At 36.5% G+C, this 19,655-nt stretch overlaps 1 protein-coding gene across 3 annotated transcripts; it reads right to left on the bottom strand.

Moving 5' to 3' along the window:
* Positions 1-519: 519 nt before the first annotated feature.
* Positions 520-3,395, bottom strand: LOC120085940 (grpE protein homolog 2, mitochondrial-like). 3 transcript variants are annotated; one of them, XR_005484081.2, is made up of 6 exons: positions 3,158-3,395; positions 2,240-2,710; positions 1,771-1,938; positions 1,540-1,668; positions 741-918; positions 520-597 (listed from the first exon to the last, which is right to left on the bottom strand). XR_005484081.2 is itself a non-coding variant. In XM_039042271.2 (5 exons), exons 1-5 carry the CDS (start codon positions 3,287-3,289, stop codon positions 835-837), a joined length of 984 nt encoding a protein of 327 aa, XP_038898199.2. In that variant the 5' UTR covers positions 3,290-3,394; the 3' UTR covers positions 520-834. The 3 variants fall into 3 exon arrangements, 1 of the variants encoding a protein (XP_038898199.2); XR_005484082.2 differs by having other exon boundaries at positions 520-583; XM_039042271.2 differs by having other exon boundaries at positions 520-918; positions 3,158-3,394.
* Between the last annotated feature and the right edge of the window lie 16,260 nt (positions 3,396-19,655).

The following is a 19,655-nucleotide window of genomic DNA, read 5'->3' as shown; positions in this document are numbered from 1 at the left end:
ATTTATTATGATTATTATTTAGAAAATAGAACAATCACAATATGCATATATTCTATTTTGCAATTGGAAGCACAGCTTTTAAATGTGATTATACTATTGTATAATTATATCATTTTGTGCCGTTTAATAACTATCGACCTAATAATATTACACATACATAAAAGAAAGAAATACTTCTTCGTATTAACAAAATTTAATAGAGAACCATGTAATAAAACGAGTCATAACTTTTGAATGGTAATTAGTATCTTATTCACCTGAACTACGCTCAAACAATTTACATGACATGTGAAAGTAAATGATCGCTTTCTAATTGAAAAGGTGTTTAATTTAGTAAAAGTGAAGCTCTAAAAATTCATTTTCGGCTTTCTTTTTTTAATTTGACTAAAACTCAAAAAGTGTGTTTTCAAATTTGAATAACTTTTATACATGATTTTCATTGAGCTTAATTTGGAACTCAAAATAAAATCACAATCAACCTTTGTGGAGTGGTCTTTGATGACATTTTACTCGTGTATGTAATGCAAAATTCCTACTCCCATACCTTGGCAAATATGCTTTCCTTGATGTCCAATCCCAAAACCTGAAGTATGAAATCTGAAAACAGCTTAAGCAATAAAACATAACCTCATGGAAACTGCCAACATATTCCTTCTAACCATCAAATTTTGGTTAGGTATACAAAAGAAAATTAATTTCTAATTCAATTGGAAGGATAGAATCATTTCTTAGCTTAGCACCTCATATAACATTTCCTGTCATAGAATTGGAAGAATTTGAGGAATCCAATGGCAGCCTTGGACCATTCCATAGCAGCTTCTATCACTTTAGATATTAATTGGTCGAGTTATCTTCCGCGGCTTGAGTCACACCAACCTCGGCTGGCCGAAGAACTCGATCGTGTAGCATATATCCAGACTGTTATATAAAACATGAGAAAATCATACATCTCCACAACCAATGCAATATCCATCAAACCAAACTCCTAAACTAAACAGTGACGATCTCGTGTTCTTGAGAAAAATTGGAAGCAAATATCTGTTATAATGTATGAACATGGCTGCTCCTACTAACGACCAGACTCTTTTCTTTTTTTAATAAGAAACTTAACTTAGGATACAGAAGAGGGGGAGATGAGATATCCCCACAAACCAACAAGTTACAGGAAGGAAGCCCAACTAGTGTAAATATGAGTCTGGCTATAATTACAAAAGAATTTAGAGGTAGAAGCAAAAAGAGTAACAAGATCCCAAAAAACGTTCTTGCTTAGAACATGGCCACGCAAGATCCTCGAGTTTCTTTCAAATCAAAACCTCCACAGAAGGGCAAAGACCCAATTAGACCTCATCTAAGTCAAAGCATGAAACCTGATGGCCAAACTTAAGATTATTAAATTTGTTTATAGCATAGTCTAAAAGACAGTTCCCCTTCCAGTTTGATAATTGAATTTTTCTTGGCATATAAATATCTTCAAACTACCCATTTTTTTAAGTACGCAAATTCCACGGGTATTTGTAGGATTACAAATTGAACTAATACCTTCAGGACAATAGCCACAGTGCCGTCTGGCTTAGACCCATCCGGTATCTGGAATACAGCGAAATGCTTATGCGGATCAAATGGTTCGCTTGTAGGGTCAAATTTCTCTACTCCAAACTTTGTAAATGCCTAATAAAAAAGTGTTTTAAGCTTCAGAACAACATATTAAACTTGTGGTTTTCCTCTTCAAATGTTGAATAGCTCATGCTAATTACAAATGGAAAACTTTACCTCCATAAGCTGTTTCTCGGTCATATCCACCCCTTCTAGAAGGGATTTTAGAAGAGGTACGGCTCCACTTGAATCCTGAGATTCATTAATCTTTGAGAAACTATCTTTAACCACAGAAGAAGCTCTTCCCAAGTTGTCAGCAACATCAAGCAAACTCTTTGCAAAATTCTGTCAAGCATACGTTAACACACGTAAGCTCATGTTTAAACCAACTAATACCGGGAGAAAACCAACATAAAATTTATAGCACTAGGAGAACAAGAAGAAAATTTCATAATAGGAAAATTTCCGTACTATCTCCATTAGTACTCCATTCTTTGCTTGCAACAAAAGCAGCATTTAAGAATTATTTGAAGTCCGCAAAATAAATGAATAATAAATTAATAAATTATTTAATGATGTGTTAAATAATGAATGAGTAGTATTATGGTAGTACTAGAAACTTTTTCGAGAACAATAATCAAGAAACCTGAATGGCAAACTTCTTTGAATTCTCTGCTTCACGTCTTGTCCTGTCCATAACATTCTCCATTTCTGCATAAGAACGGAGGACTTTATCTTGCATTTTCTCAAGCTCTTTATGCTTAGACTTCAAAAGCTCTTCCTTCCGTGCCAGTGACTTTACTAGATCATCCATTGAAGGTTGTTCATCACTTTCGGAATCCGAATCAGAAAATGCAGTTCGTACACTCCGCCTACTCCGTCGTCTTGATTTCGATTTGGTGGAATGGGAATCCAACGTAAAAGTCGATTCTTCTGCTCGATCAGAAACTTCAGAATTCCCATGTTTTGTAGGACCGTTATTTGTAGAACCACTATGTTTGGCACTCCCCTCATTTTCAGAAGATTCATGGATAGCAGTAGAGGATACTCCAAATCTTTGGAAGGGGAAAGGATTATAGACTATATGATTTAGTAAAGACACTTGAACTGGAGCAGACTGGAAGAGGAAGCATATTACCAAAAGTAAGCAAAAACTCACAAAAAGTACCAAATCAAAGTACAGGGCAGGATTAAAACATGATGAGAAATGCAAACACAAGTTATATAGAAAATACTATATCAACAACATTCAAGCAAAAATTTCACAAGCTCATTGTTCATCCATACCCAGATCAAATCACCTCTCATATTTTAAAATTTGATTATGAAAAATTATCTGTACTTCTCTTTCAACCCAATTGAACAAGAATAAAAATTCTCCTAGAGAGTAAGCAATAGAAGCATAAAACAAAAGATTTCGCAATGGCAAGCAAAACAATTAAGCTTTCACAAGGAAGCATTAGATAAATAAGAATCAAATAGTGCCTTCTCAATGCAATGGCAAAAACCCTATCTAAAACCCCAGAGGAGAGAACCTTTGAAAACACGGCTTTAGAACCTCAACCTTGCCGGAGATCTCATGAACGAGACCGTGAAACTGCCTGTAGAGAATCGGAAAAGTTTGGTAGCCATATAGGATCGGCGAGCTCCGGTGAAGGCTCCTGGAAGCTCGAAAGAGGATTCTCGAGACGGACATTGAGAAGAAATTGAAAAGGCGGACAGTGAGTGAGAAAACGAAATCCAATGCTTCAAAATTACAGAGATTTGTTAGAGAGAAAAAAAAAAAAGAAAGAAAAAAAAGCAGTATCATTGCTTAAGATTTGGGATCAAGACAAATATGGGTATGGTGGACATCTCACATGCACCATTGCCTAGATGGACGAGGTGTGTGCGATTATTTTTTTATTAAAAATAATTATTTTTTTAAATAAAATAAAGTGTGGTCTTCACGCAGCTTACGTGGTCTTCCACCCGTGTCACCGTTCTAGTCTTCTTCTTGTGTGGCCTTCGCGCACATCCCTCCTCCCATCAATTTTGCGCAATCGTTAACATTCAAGGCCTATAAATATAGTCGAATTCCTTCATTCTGAATACACAACTATTTTCTCCTCTCTTATCTACTTACTTCCATCTATTATTTCCTCCACTTTTACATTTTCCAGCAATTTACATATTCAATGGTGTGAATATTCCAATCAGTTCCGATGCAGCTCCAATCGAGACAGATTTCATTTTTTCTAGGTTGTTTTATCATAGGGACAGTGTGGCAATTTTTTGAACTGCTTGCACAAGGGACAGAGCCGCGAAATATCTTAAAGATAGCGAGCTCCGCAACTCAGCCTATAATCGATTTTCTATTGTAGGTTTTTTTCGACGTTAAACGTCATTCGGCTACAACCGTTTCTTGCCCACCAGAGGTAGCTATTCCAACAAGATTCAATAGTTGAAGTTCTGGCGAGAGGAGATGGACGGAGGAGGAGGGAAATATTTTGGGGAAATGAAGGTGACAGGTCGAAGAGAATGCTTCCGGTGGTTCTTGATTTTACATATTTGCCCTCCTCCATCTTTTGAAGTGGTTGTGCCTACCCATGGATTAACGAGAAATATTTTGAAAACTTTGTAGGGATGATCCTATTCAAGGATCCAAAAGAAATCGAGTTTTCTACTTATATCAGTAGAGTATGAAGTTACCCATTAAAACTCGCATAATTACCTGTCACTTAACATCGTTCTCGTTCCTTCTAAAGGAACGGTGAAGTTCCACAATAGAAGTAGGGATCATTCCCATTTTTAATTTTTTATACATAATCAAAATTTACAGAACGAAAAATAAATATGCATTAACAATTTTACGGCTGCTAGAGAAGGGAAAAAGAACTAGGGTTTAGGGAAGACTTGCCCTTGAAGAACCAAAACCTTCTTTACGAAATGCCCTTTTCGAAACAGTCACAAAAAATCACGATCATGAACACTCAATGATAACACCACCAAGCGAAACCTTCTGTATTCTCTTTTGGGTAGAGAATCCTCAAGAGTTGTGGGTGGGTGGGAGGGAGAGATTTGAGAGAAGGAGAGTGTCTGTGGGAATTTTTTTTTCCAGAGAGATACACTTCCGTTCCTCTTCCCGTAGAAGATGAAGATCTATTGAAAACAACTCACTCACCACATTAGATTAAGAGAGAATTAAGGGAAGGAAAGTTATTTCCCTCCCTTTAATTTTGAAAACTAAAAATTAATTTTAATTTAAATAATTATCATATATGTATACATAATAACTAACTTATTATATATATATATATATATATATATATGTTATATCATACATAACATATAACTTATAGTTTTTATATTGTATCAAATACAATATAACTTATAGTGTTTAATTCTTTTAATCAATCATGATATTTAATATAAATCACATTATATTAAATTTAATCAAATGAATCTCATCTATATAATTAGTATTTGAATCATATTCAAATAATTAATTCCTCTCAAAATAAATTTTATATTATAATATATCAAATACATTAATATCATATATAATTAAGTTAAATTATTCATATCACATATAATTAATTCCTTCAATTAATTTGAACAATTCAAAGTAATCCAAAATTGATTCTTCTTAATTTCTGTTGAGCTACAGAGGGGACCTTATGGACCTATAGATTGAAGATCAAACGGTTACTTGAATAATTAATTAAACTCGTTTAATTAAGTTATTCAACATCCATTAACTTTGATCACTCCACGAAAGACTGACAGTTGCACTCTTCGCACTATAAATATATTTCTATGTCCACTGGGTATAACCAATCAACAGTGCGATGACCCTTCAAAAATTGTTCGTAAGTACAATTGGGTCAAAATTATCGTTTTGCCCCTGTAGTTACATCTAACTCCTTAAATACCACTGACCCCTCTAATAAACAATAAGTCATAGTTCAACTGTGACCAAACCTCTCTCGAGCCAAGAGAGGGTGTGGCGCCACATTATTCAAGTCCTGGAATCAGCCCTTAAGGAATCAATTTATCTACTTACCACAACATTTTAGAAGGCGTGAATTCTGTCTTGTGTAGTTATGTTCTCAGCTCCCCAATCAGACGAATCCCCAAAATGATAAGCTTATTAAGTCAACGGTCTGGTCACTCACATCCATACAAATCAAAGGATCGCCTTCATAGGTAGGAGTTCACAACTCACAAAGGATTCAGATCATGTCACCTATGGTCATCCTGGTGAAATGTGAGTCTCTATTATTAACAATGTTACATAATGGGACTAGTCATTTCGTAGTCCGATTTTATACAAACCCTTTTGTATAGAATATTCCCGCTCACATGTCTCTACATGAATGATCAAGATCAGATCATTTGTAGCACATTACAACAATTGTAACATTTACAAAACGGGTCATATTCATAGTGTCACAAGGATAAGGTACCCAGCCTCCATCTACTACAAACCATTTAGGTTATCACTTAAACATGATCCACCTATATGCCTCTACATACATGTTTAAACTACAAAAGATAACCTCAGATGTTAGTTTATTTGCTTTGTGGGTTAATGCTACTAAATGTCGAATAAAATATCTCATATTTTATTAAATAAATAAATCATTTGTACATTACAATTACAAACTACAGGACATACGAGATTTAGGACATCAACCCCAATAATCTCCCACTTGTCCTAAAGCTAATAGGGTTTAAATCATAAAAGTCATACAAATATACAGGTACATAAAACAGTAAACTACGGCATAAAACACACCAAGTACAAAATCTTCCACTTGCCTTAGACTAGATATGGGCTATCCCATAGACCTATACTCTGCAGGTGACCCTCAAGCATCTTAGTCGCGAAGGCCTTTGTAAATGGATCAACAACATTATGCTCCGAAGCTATCTACACGACCATCACAACCTCTCGATGCACTATCTCTCAAATGAAATGATACTTTCGTTTTATGTGCTTCCCACACTTGTGACTCTTAGGCTCTCGGGAATTAGCCACAACACCACTATTATCACAATAAATGGTGATGGGATTTGGCTGGAGGATCTCATACCGAGAGTTCCATGAGCGTGTTCAGATCGCTTCGATCTCACCATGACTGAAATAAAAATGATATACATTCAACACATATAGTTATGCACATAAATCTAATTATCGGCATGCTAAAAAAAAAATAACAGGGAAAGGATTCCATACCAGTTGAAGACTGTCTTCGAACTTTAGAATCCCAACGCAATGGATCCCTCCAATAGATCTACCAACACCCAGCTGGAACGTCGACTGTAACAGCACGATCAATGCAAACACGAACGTTGCAGCGGGGAGGACACCACCACTAATGAACCCCGGGTATTCTCGGAGTGAAAACCCAAAAGGTGGGCTTTGGTGAATTTGGTAGAGGACGGAGGACAACGAGTCGTGTAGACGATAAACAAGTGGGAGATAAAACAGTGTTATCGTATAGCAAAAGTACTTATCGCATAGAGGAGCTACACGATCATGTATGAAAAGCTGAACAATCGTTTAGGAAAAACGTATATGATCGTTTAGATAAATCGTGGGGTAGACGATCGTTTAAATGGAGAAGCAACTATCATATAGGCTCTCGGGCAATCGTTTCACGAATTCTTTTGGGAGGTCGAAGAAATATTGAATGCACAATCCAAAATGAAAAACTCTTTTCATTTTTAACCCGTCGGTTACCGTAACCAACGCTGCCCACTATCCACGTCCGAACGTGGAAAAATGGATTAATTATTATATAATTAATCAATTAATTAATATATAATTAATCAATCAATTAATTAATTAATTAATATAATCATTTTATATTTATATCCTATAGTTTGATATCACATATCTACTATAGTATTTTCTCCTCTACTTGATATAAATCATATTTATATCTGATTTCTTCCAAAATAATGTATCTCATACATTTAGCCAATTATATCATATATAATTAACTAATCCAATTATATCATATATAATTGAACTTCCTCTTGTTAATTTGAACATTTCAAATTAACCCAAACACTGGTTCTCGACTTTATCCAAGCTACCCAGGAGACCTAATGAACCTATGGCTCGAAGTTCCAACAGTACGTGAATAGCTGACTAAACTCTTTAGCCACGAGATCCACCATCCGTTAACTGTCAGTGATTTCACTAAAGACCAACAACTGAACTCTTATATATTTCTGTGTCAATTAGATATAACCAATCATGAGTACGATGACCCTTCACAAATGCTCGTTAGTACAGTTGAGCTAATTTACCGTTTTGCCCCTGTAGTCACATCTCCCTCCTTAAGTACCACTGATTCCTCCAATGAACAATACAACATAATCCAACTATGTGTGAACACCTCCTTGAAGGTTGTGGCATCACATCGTTCAAGCCCCAGAATCAGCCCTTAAGGGAGTCATCTATCTACTTACCCCTGCCTCGGGGAAGGAGTGAATTCCATCTTGTGTAGCTGAGTTTCCAGCTCCCAAATTAGACGAATCCACAAAATGGTAGGTTTGAATCGATGACTTGGCCACTCGCACTCATACAAATCAAAGAACTGCCCTCAATGGCATGAATTCCCAACTCACTTAGGATTGAGGTCATGTTACCTATGGTCATCCTAGTGAAGTGAAGTCTCTGTCATGAATGGTGTTATATAAAGAGACGTTAACACTTCGTGGTCAGGTCTTATACAAACTCTTTGTATAGGACGCCCCCGCTCGTATGTCCCCAACACGAATGATCAAGATCAGACTATCTGTGACAAGTCACAATACTTGTGACCATTCCACAAAGCGAGTCTCATCCGTAGCGTTACCAGGATAAGATTTCCCTCCTTTATCCATTTACTATAGACCATTTTGGTTATCACTCAAGACATGATCCACTTGTATGTCACCACATACATGCTTGAGTCACATACAAACAACTAGGGATTTTATGTTTATTGGTTTGTGGTAAAGCAAATAAAACAATTAACCGAGCAAAATACAAGATGTGAAGTAAATATCATATATTAACAACACAAATGTTCGTACATACTGTTTACAAACAACAGGAACGAGACTTTAGAGTATCAACCCCAACATTGACATGTCTAGAACCACTTCCAGATCAGTCGGGAATTTCTTGAGCCATACAGCTTCATAAGCCGCTACATACTCAGTGTCCATAGTGGAGTCAGAAATGCACCCATGCTTGGTGCTCCTCCAAACTACTGCCCCTTCATTAAGAGTGAACACTGATCCTAATTTAGGTTCCTAGATTCCTTATCAATCTGGAAATTAGAGTATGTGTATCTTGTAAGGATCAAATCTTTAGAACCATACACGAAAATGTAGTCCCTCGTTGTCCGCAGATACTTGAGGATGTTCTAACGGTGTTTCAGTGATCAAATCCTGGATTAGATTGATATTTATTGTCTATCCCCACCGTATTGCAATTTTAGAATCAGATTTTGGGTTAGTTTGAAATGTTCAAATTAACAAGAGGAAATTCAATTATATGTAATATAATTGGTGTGATGTATGATATACATTAAGTGGAAGAATTAATATAAATATGATTTATATTAAGTACCATAAGATAGAAAAAGGACTATGGTTTATATATTTCACGTGATGAAATATTAAAACTATAGGTTATAAATAGAATGTGATAAGTTGGTTATCATATTTATTTATAATATATTAATTATATGATAATTAATTCTTTTTCTCTAATAACCGACTGAGTGGGAGGTTATTAGAAGTTTTATGGTAATCGTGAGATAAAAGGAAAATTGTTTTCCAAAATTTAGTGGTTGATTCATTCGAAAATTCTGACGGTAAAAGATATCAAGCAAAAGAGTTTTACTGAGCGATAGTGTTTGACAGAGTCTACACGATCAGCTAAGAGTTGACAATACGATAGTTATTCTTTTGATCGTTGTTACACGATCGAGTTGTAAAGTCTATGCAATAGCCTTGTGCTTTTTAAACGATTGAGTACATCGTTTATGCGATAAACAGTGTTCTTATCTCCCACTTACTCGATCGCATACCTCTTTTCTTCCTCAATCCAAGATTATACAGAGCCCACAACTCCTAGATTCTCACACCAAGAATACCAGGGTAACACTTATGGTGGTGTTCTACATCTGTTCGTGAATCGAGTTGGACTCGATTGGGTTCGAGGAGCATCAAGTCATTCGTGGAGGCCGTGTTTGTTCCTTGCGTTCGAGTGTTGCTGTGGACGCATTGGAGACTGATCGAGGGATACTTGAAGAATGGTTCTTTAAAGGTACACATACTCTATCCTTTGAATCTTGTTGTAGCATGCTGTAATTTCTATTGATGCATAATCTGTTCGTTTCTGGTTAGATTGTAATTATTTTTTTTCAATCTGAATGGAATTTGGAATGATCCACTTTTGCTGCTCATGGAAATCTTTGTTTTGATTTCCTTCAATTGGTATCAGAGCCAGGTTGTTCTGATATTCCAAATTTCATTGCTGTATTGAACTTCTTTTACAGTTGTGGTGGGTTTTAATTTTGTTCTGCAATGCGTTTAAGAGCTAAATGTGTTTGTGGATGTGTTAATAGATATTTACGGGATGATTGCCTCTGTTTAAAGCTTTCTTTAAGTTTACAAAGTGTTAATTTGTAAGGGCCCTTGCATTTTTAGACATAATTAACAAGCAATCGAGTCTGTATTCAAAGTGTTTGAAGTTATTTGAGTCGTTCGTGATGAAGTTTCGAAGCATGGAGATGTAGTTCTCATCGAGGAAGAAGACTAAAGGTTGGTCGCATCATGTAGCTCAAGCTAAACGATCGTTGAGATTTGGCTAAACGATCGTGTAGAAAAGTTTTGCGTGATCGTGTAGTATTTACTAAACGATCGCATGGCTAATGCTAAGCAATGAGATAAAGAGTTTACTCTATCGTGTAGTGTTGGACACTCGATCATGTGGACGCTTGAGGTAAACGATCGCATAGAGTTTTTGACACTCATCATTTAATAAAAGGCGTGTGCACTAAACGATCATGTAGTTCAGCATGCCTCATCGCATATTCACTGACTACACGATCACCTTGTATACAATACCATATGCTTGCCCAACGATCATTTACACGATTATGCTTCACCGCATCGTTGTCGTCTACTTGATCGTTTAAGACTTGCGTTGCACAATGTGCACTGCACGATCGCGTGGCCTTTATGCTTCATTGCATAGTCAAAGGTACACGATCGTTGCTAAACGTTCATTTATATTCACACAACGTTGCTAAGCGATCACAAGGATTTGTTAGATGATCAAGGAGACGCGATCTTCGCCCGGACGGTTCGAGACCCGGTTTGTCTGTTTGAACCGGTTAACTCATTGCGCTTTGTAATAGTTGGCTTTGTTTTTAAGAATTTGAGGCTAATTATCCCAGTTCATCAACTTTTACTTAACGTACATCATATGTATGTTTGTTTATATGTCATAGTGTATGACATATAGATTTAAAACCCACCTTAGATTATGCATTTTATTCATGCATCATATATTATAAGTTTTATAATATAGCTATTGGCATGATGAAATTACAAGAAGGCATGCTCATGCATCATGAAATAGTTATGTATGCCTTGTATGTGTTGCTTCGCATTGTGGTTGGTTTTAGTTGTTTCCTGCTATAAGTGTTATATTGGAAATTAAACTAAAATCAATAAGAAAGAGTTGCATGCGAACTTAAGTAAACTTATGTTTTAAAAGGGTTTTAAAATTTGATTAAGATAGACCTAAGTTCAAGGTTCGAATGAGATTAGATACCTAAGTTTAATATTTAAATCAGTTAATAGGATTAAATTGATTTTCATAAAAAATTAGATTTGTATTAAATCTATCTATAAGGGACCTTTTGTCTAAGGCGGGTTCTGGCTAGGCTAGGGTAGTTAAGCTGACGGAAACGGAACATCCCAACCTAGGAACTTACCTGAAAAGGTGAATTAGATAGATTTACTGCATGCATGCAACAGTTGATCAAAGACTTCATTAAAGAGTTTAATGAATGATGATCAAAAGTTGTTCAACTTTCCAAAGTAAGGGTTACTTTTGGGCAAACCTAAAAAGTCACTTAGTTAAAATCGTTAGTCGTGTTTTTTTCTAAGTAAACTAAACCCTAGGTTATAAAATACTCAATGGGAGGGAAAAAAAATATGATATGTCAATTCCACTCACGTTTCTCCCTAAATATTCACGTTCTGAGATTCATGCTTGGCCTCGTGGTGCTCTAGGAGCATCCCCTTCAAATGGTGTTTACATGAGTCAATATCAAGGTGAACGGAGAGAGTATTTATAGAAAGTGGATGAAGGATGTGTGTCAACATGTCCTACGATCTTCTTCATTGGTTTGCACCATGAGATCTTCTTGCACGATCTCGTGGCACCTTGGGAGCGTCCCCTTTCGAATGGTTTTTGTGCGGTTGGTCAATATCAAGATGAACTCCAGAAATGGATAGAGTCGCTTCAGTTTTTGCCCCAAATGGATTTTTTCTCTTCGGATTGGCTGCTTGGGGCGAAACTCTAGGATCTAAAATGAAGGGTCACACTTACGGCAAATTGTTAAACAAGTTAATGATTTCTTGACCAAATCAATGATGGCTAGTCGTTATAGGAACAAGAGTTGTTTTGGTATTAATGACTGGTTGAGAGTGTCTCAATTTAGAGGAGGGATAAATTGACTACCCTTCGGTGGCTTTTGTTCTAAACTACTAAAGCGTCATTGCAAAACTAGATGTCACACGAGGTTCATCTAGATTTGCTAAACTATATTGGATTTTGTTTTAAAGAATATTTGCTAAAATCTAATGTAGATCAATGTGTTTATTTTTTTAGCAACATGTATGATTTTAAGTTAGTTGTCTCTTTTAATTTGATCGAGACATACATTGGAAGGAGTCTCTTAAAACATATTTCATGGTAAACAACCTCGAGTTTGTCATGGTTGAGGAGTGTCCTCAAGTCCCGACCCTTAATACACCGCAAAATGTTCGTAATGCATATGAGGTGTGGATGAAGGCTAACTCGTTGGCCTGACTTCACATTTTGGCTAGCATACCTGATGCATTAGCCAATAGGGTCAAAAATATGGTCATTGCACGTCAGATCATGGACTCGTTGCAAGAATTATTTGAACATCAGTTATCACTTTTTGAGCACAAAGGAATGGATGACAAAGAAACCAGTAGTGTCAGTTCCCAAGATAACCTTTAGTCTTTCTTGAATTTCAAGGGACTTAAATAGAAAGAAATTATTGCTGACTCTAGAGAAGTTCATCAACAAGAATTGTTCTTTGAAATGGAACTTGGAGCTTATTTAGGTTCTGATACTGATCCCAATACTTTCTAGAAAAGGAAGAAGTCTAAAGGCAATAAATGTGATTTATTTAACTTGGAGACGTGTTTCGTAGAGAATGATGATTTTGCCTGGATACTTGATTTAGGTGCTACTAACCACATTAGTTCTTCCTACTAAAGATTTAGTTCATGAAAAATTTAGGAAGATGGAGAGTTGACTCTTCGAGTCAGTAATGGTGAGGTCGTTTCAGCTGTTGCTATAGGCAGACTGAAGTTCTTTTTGGACAAGAAATGTTATCTTATACTCGATAATGTTTTCACAGTTTCTCATATCAAGAGGAACTTAATCTCTATTTCTTGTATGATTGAACAAGGTTATACTGTCTCCTTTTCTGAGAGTGAAGTATTTATTTCAAGAATGGTATGGAGATTGGTTTTGGTTAAATGGAAAATAACTTATATGTACTAAGGTCGTTAGTCATAAAAGCCTTAATACTGAAATGTTCAAAACGACGACAACTGCAAAAAGACCAAAGGTTTCTTCTAAGTAAAACGCCCATATTTGCCACCTAAGGTTAGGTCACATCAACCTCAATAGGATTGAGAAGTTGGTGAAATGTGGACTTCTAAAAGGTTTAGAAGAAAACTCCTTGCTGATATATGAATCATGCGTTGAAGGCAAGATGACCAAACGACCTTTTACTGGAAAATATTATAGAGCTAAGGAAACCTTGGAGTTTTTACATTCAGACCTCTGTGGTCCGATGAGTGTTAGAGCTCGAGGTGGGTATGAATATTCATCTTTTTCATAGATGATTATTCAAGATACAAGTATCTATACCTAATGCAACGTAAGTCTGACACCCTTGACAAGTTCAAGGAGTATAAGGCTAAAGTTGAAAACTTATTAGGTAAGAAGATAAAAACACTACGATCTGATCTTGGTGGAGAGTATATGGACCTTGAATTCCAGAACTATATAATAGAACATGGAATCACGTCCCAACCCTCGGCCCCAGGTACAAACTCAGCAGAATGGTGTATAAAAAATGAGAAACAGAACCCTATTGGATAAGGTTCAGTCTATGATGAGTTATGCTTATTTTCAACACTTGTTTTGGGGATTTGCAGTGGAGACTGCATGTTACAATTTGAACAACGTTCCCCCAAAAAGTGTTTATGAAACACCTTTTGAGCTGTGGAGAGGCTGTAAAGGTAGTTTATAACACTTCAAGATTTAGGAATGTCCGGCCCACGTGCTTGTAGCTAACCCTAAAAAGTTAAACCACATTCGAAAGTTTGTCTCTTTGTAGGCTACCTTAAAGAAACGAGGGGTGGATACTTCTATGATCCGAGTGAGAATAAGGTGTTTGTGTCAAAAAATGCTATCTTCTTGGAAGAACACCACGTCAGGGATCATAAACCAGAAGCAAGCTTGTTTTACATGAGATTTCTAGTGAGACTACTAAGAGTTCAATAAGAGTTGTTGAACAGACTGATACATCAACAAGAGTTGTTGATGTCGACTTATCTAGTCAACCATCTCAAGAGTTGAGACTACCTCAATATAGTGGGAGGGTTACGAACCCACCAGAATGCTACATGGGTTTGACTAAAGCCTAAAACATCATGTCTGATGATGAAGTTGATGATCTATTTGTCTTAATAGCAAGCAATGGAGAATGTTGACAAAGATGAGTAGATTAAAGCCATGAATCAAGAATGGAATCTATATACTTCAATTCTATATGGGAACTTGTGGATCAGCCTGATGGGATAAAATCTATAGGGTGTAAGTGGATCTACAAGAGAAAACGAGGTGTAAAAGGAAAGGTGCAGACCTTTAAGGCTAGACTCATGGCAAAGGGTTATACCCTGGTTGAGGGAGTGGACTATGAGGAAACTTTCTCACCTATTGTTATGTTGAAGTCTATTAGGATTCTCCTGTCCATAGCCACATTTTATGATTATGAGATATCAAAATGGACGTCAAGACTGCCTTTTCTGAATGGTAATCTTGAGGAGACCATCTACATGGCTCAACCAGAGAGGTTCATTGTTCCAGATCAAGAGCAAAGAGATTGCAAGCTTAATAGGTCCATTTATGGGCGGAAACAAGCATCTAGATCATGAAACATTAGATTTAATAGTGCGATCAAATTGTTTGGCTTTTATCAAAATGTTGATGAGTCTTGTGTTTACAAGAAAATCATCAACAACTCAATAGCTTAATAAGTTCCTCACGGCTAAAGTGTTCGAGGGTTATCTAGAGAGTCTAGGTCTACGGGACATGTAGCACCTTGTCTAGGGCAAGTAGGAGATGATACTGGGATATAGAGTATGCCCTAGTTTATACTGTTTTATGTATTGTGCATTAATTTCCCGAGGTATTAGAATAAGTGGGAGATTGTTGGGATTGGTGTCATGATTCTCCCGGAGTCTCGTAGTTTGTAAACAGTTTGTATACATTGTTAATAATAAAATAAGTGTTATTTTATTTGCATTTACTCATATCCAATAAACTAAGATCCGTGGTTATTTCATGTAACTTAAGCATGTATGTGAGACATACAAGGGGATCATGCCTTAATTAATAACCTAAATGGTCTGTAGTATAAGAATAAAGAAGGGATACTTTATCCTTGTGATACTACAGATACGACCCACTTTGTAGATATTTACAAGTGTTGTAAAGTGCTAAAATGGTTTAATCCTGACCATTATGAAGACATGCGAGCGGGGTGTCCTATACAAAGAGTTTGTATAAGATCGAATAATGAGATGATTAGTCTCTTTATATAACGCCGTTGATAATTGAGACTTACATCTTACTAAAATGACCATAGGTGACATAACCTTAATCCTTAGTGTTTTGGGAACTTCTGCCTATGAGGGCGATCCTTTGATTAACATGGGTGAGAGTGGCTAGATTGCCAACTCAACAAGCCTACTTTTTTGGGGATTCTTCTGATTGGAGATCTGGGAACTCAGTTACAAAAGATGAAATTCAATCCTTCCCCGAAGTAGGGGTAAGTAGATAAATTGTTCCCTTAAGGGCTGATTTCGGGTCTTGAACATAGTGGTCACACCCTCTCTTTGGAAGAGAGGACTCCATTCATAGTAGGACTATGGCTTATTGTTCATTAGAGGAATCAGTAGTACTGAAGGAGTTCGATGTAACTACAAGGGCAAAAGGACAAATTGGCCCAATTATACTTACGAGCGATTTGTGAAGGGTTATCGCACTGTTAATTGGTTATATGGACAAAGAAATATATCTGTAGTGAAAAGAGTGTAGTTGTCAGTCTTTAGTGGAGTACTCGATAGTCAACGAATGGTGGATCTCGTGACTAAAGAGTTTAGTCAGTAATTCATGTACCGTTGGAGCTTCAAGCTACAGGTCCATAAGGTCCCCTTGGTAGCTCAATGGGTTCAAGTTGAGAATTAGATTTTGGGTTAGTTTAAAGTGTTCAAATTAACAAAAGGAAATTCAATTATATGTGATATAATTGGTGTGATGTATGAGATACATTAAGTGGAGGAATTAATATAAATATGATTTATATTAAGTACCATAAGATAGAAAAAGAACCATGGTTATATGTTTCATATGATGAAATATTAAAACTATAGGTTATAAATATAATATGATAAATTTGTTATCATATTTATTTATAATATATTAATTATATGATAATTAATTCTTTTTCTCTAATAACCGATTGAATGGGAGGTTATGAAAAGTTTTATGGTAACCGTGAGATAAAAGAAAAATTGTTTTCCAAAATTTAGTGGTTGATTCATTCAAAATTCTCACAAAAAAAACTATCAGGTAAAAGAGTTTTACTAAGCGATAACGTTGACAGAGTCTACACAATTAACTAAGAGTTGACTATACGATAGTTACTCTTTTGATCGTTGCTACATGATTGAGTAGCAAAGTTTATGCGATAGGCTTGTGTTTTCTAAGCGATCGAGTACATCGTCTATGTGATAAACATTATTCTTGTCTCCCACTTACTCGATCGTCTACTCGATCACATACCTCTTCTCTTCCTCAATCCAAGATCATATAGAGCCCACAACTCTTGGATTCTCACACTGAGAATACCAAGGTAACACTTGTGGTGGTGTTCTACATCCATTCGTGAATCGAGTTGGACTCGATTGGGTTCGAGGAGCATCAAGTCGTTTGTGGAGGCCATGTCTGTTCATTGCATTTGAATGTTGCTGTGGAAGCATTGGAGACTGATCGAGGGATACTTGAAGAATGCTTCTTCAAAAGTACGCATACTCTATCCCTTGAATCTTGTTGTAGCATGCTATAATTTCTATTAATGCATAATATGCTCGTTTCCGGTTATAATGTAATTATTTTTGTTCAATCTGAATGGAATTTGGAACAATCCACTTCCACTGCACATGGAAATCTCTGTTTTGATTTCGTTCAAACATCGCATACATCAGGCTACTAACAACCGATGCATAGAGGATCCATCTCATTTTCTCAACTTCTTAAGGTGTCTTAAGACGTTGTTCCTTAGACAAAATAACTCCATGCCTGAAAGGGAGTAAGCCTCTATTAGAGTTCTGCATCGAAAACTTGACAAGCATCTTGTCAATATACGGTGCTTGAGATAGTGCCAACGATTTATTCTTTTGATCTCTAAAGATCTGAATGCATAGAACAAACTACACCTGTCCTAAATCTTTCATTTGGAATTGGGTCGCCAACTAGTTTTTAATTTCAGTTAGAATGCCTATATCATTCCAAATGAGTAGGATATCATCTACATGCAAAACTAAAAAAGCTACTGAATTGTTGATAATTCTCTTGTATACACAAGGATCATTAACATTTTGATCAAATCCATAAGATTTAATTGCAGCATCAAATCTTATATTCCAAGATCGAGTAGCTTGCTTCAAATGGACCAATTAAGCTTGCAAACCTTTTGCTCTTGACCTTGGGTTATGAATCCCTCAAGTTGCTCTATATAAATGGTCTCCTCAAGATTGTATTTCATAAAAGCAGTTTTGACGTCCATTTGCCAAATTTCATAATCATAATATCAGGCAATGGACAAGAGGATCCATATAGACTTCAACATGGCAATCTGTGAGAAATTCTCTTCATAATCGACTCCCTCAACTTGGGTATAACCTTTTGCCACAAGTCTAGCCTTGAAAGTTTTCACCTTTCCATCAACACCTCATTTTCTCTTGTAGATCCACTTACAGCCTATATAGATTTAAACCCATCAGGTTGATCTACAAGATCCCAAACAGAATTGAAGTACATAGACTCCATTTCGAGATTCATAGCTTTAATCCACTCATCTTTGTCAACATCCTCCATTGCATTCTTGTAAGAAAATGGATCCTCAACATCATCTTCAGTTACGATAGCTAGGGTTTCTGTTACACTCATATAATGAACAGGTGGGTTCGCAACCCTCCCACTACATCGAGGTTTTCTTAACAGTAGAGGTGGGTGTGACCTACTAGATGAATGATGACGAGCAAAAATCTACATCATTATAAGCCTTTTATTTAGAATTATGAGGGCTGTTAAGTAGAATATGCGGCGATCATAATTAGAATTCATGAGAAAACGAGCTTGCGTCGATCGGCATTAAGAATCTCGGCTAACCCACTTTTATGCATTATTATGCATTCAATTTTTTATTTTTGTAGCTAACACAAGAATCGATCACATGGACGGAAGCCAAGCTATCGCGAAGACGATAGCATGCGGTGATCGCATACGTCTGCCGTATGGGTGTTGCGGCTATCGAGCGAATCCGGTCATCGCAGGGAGATTGCAACTACAGAGTAATAACCATAATAGAAGGGCAATCGCAAGGTTGGTGGAATGCAGGCATGAACGCATACATTGGGATTATTAATAAGATGATGTTGACATTTCACCAACCACGCCGCGAGTGGCAGAGATTTAGAAAAGAACCATCACGCCGCGAGTGTCAGATTCAGAGTAGGTCCATTAATGTTGTCGGCGATCAAGCTCTTTAAATAGAAGTCTTAGAGCACAACTTCAAATCATCCAAGGTCCCCTGCCTGAAGGGTAGATCCTTGTGATCCAAATGAAAGCGTGAAGAGATATTCTTGAGAGTTCTTCATCCCTTCAACCATTCCGAGTGACGACCAAAACCTTCGCTGGAGTTAGATCTCGAGAGAGACTACTCTACCGCCCATCCATGATCACCGACAGCTTTGACACACATCTGATGGAAGCAAGATATTGCTTCCATCTGGCCTTCCATTTCTCTTCTATCTTTGTATTGTATTACATTGTGGCTTAAGAGATTAATACATTTTGTGATCAATGCATTTCTATATTTTTCTTCAATTCCATCTCCATCTTCATTTACTTAGCATCCTTTACTTTCATTGCATCGCTTGTGAGAAAATCTTATTTGCCTAATGTGAAGCTGTAGCAAAGCTTGTCTATAAGCGAACGCAATGCTTGTCTATGAGTAGAATCAACAACGACCAACTTTCCGGAAGAGTAAGTAGTTGAACGCATTAAGCAAAGTAAGCAGTGTTCCTAGAGATAGGAATAATCTTATGTCAACCATGTTATATGTGATTACCTTGTCTTATGAGTGCATCATTCATTATTTAGGCATACTTGGGAGAGTACTCTAAAAACCAAATCTAGACTCGAAAGAGCATATTGGATC

This window comes from Benincasa hispida, chromosome 9 (assembly GCF_027475165.1).
Source record: "Benincasa hispida cultivar pf3 chromosome 9, pf3_genome.v1.1, whole genome shotgun sequence".
Lineage (NCBI taxonomy): Eukaryota > Viridiplantae > Streptophyta > Magnoliopsida > Cucurbitales > Cucurbitaceae > Benincasa > Benincasa hispida.
The sequence above is the reverse complement of the archived record's forward strand: the minus strand, read 5'-3'. Positions and strand labels throughout refer to the sequence as shown.

Bases quoted from the DNA above. Each gene is read 5' to 3' on its own strand.
- LOC120085940 (XM_039042271.2), bottom strand. From the start codon at position 3,289: ATGTCCGTCTCGAGAATCCTCTTTCGAGCTTCCAGGAGCCTTCACCGG. The intron at 1,669-1,770 runs GTAAAGTTTTCC...CTTTTTTATTAG, and splicing joins CCGAGAAACAGCTTATGGAG to GCATTTACAAAGTTTGGAGT. The intron at 919-1,539 runs GTATTAGTTCAA...TTTATATAACAG, and splicing joins CTGTGGCTATTGTCCTGAAG to TCTGGATATATGCTACACGA.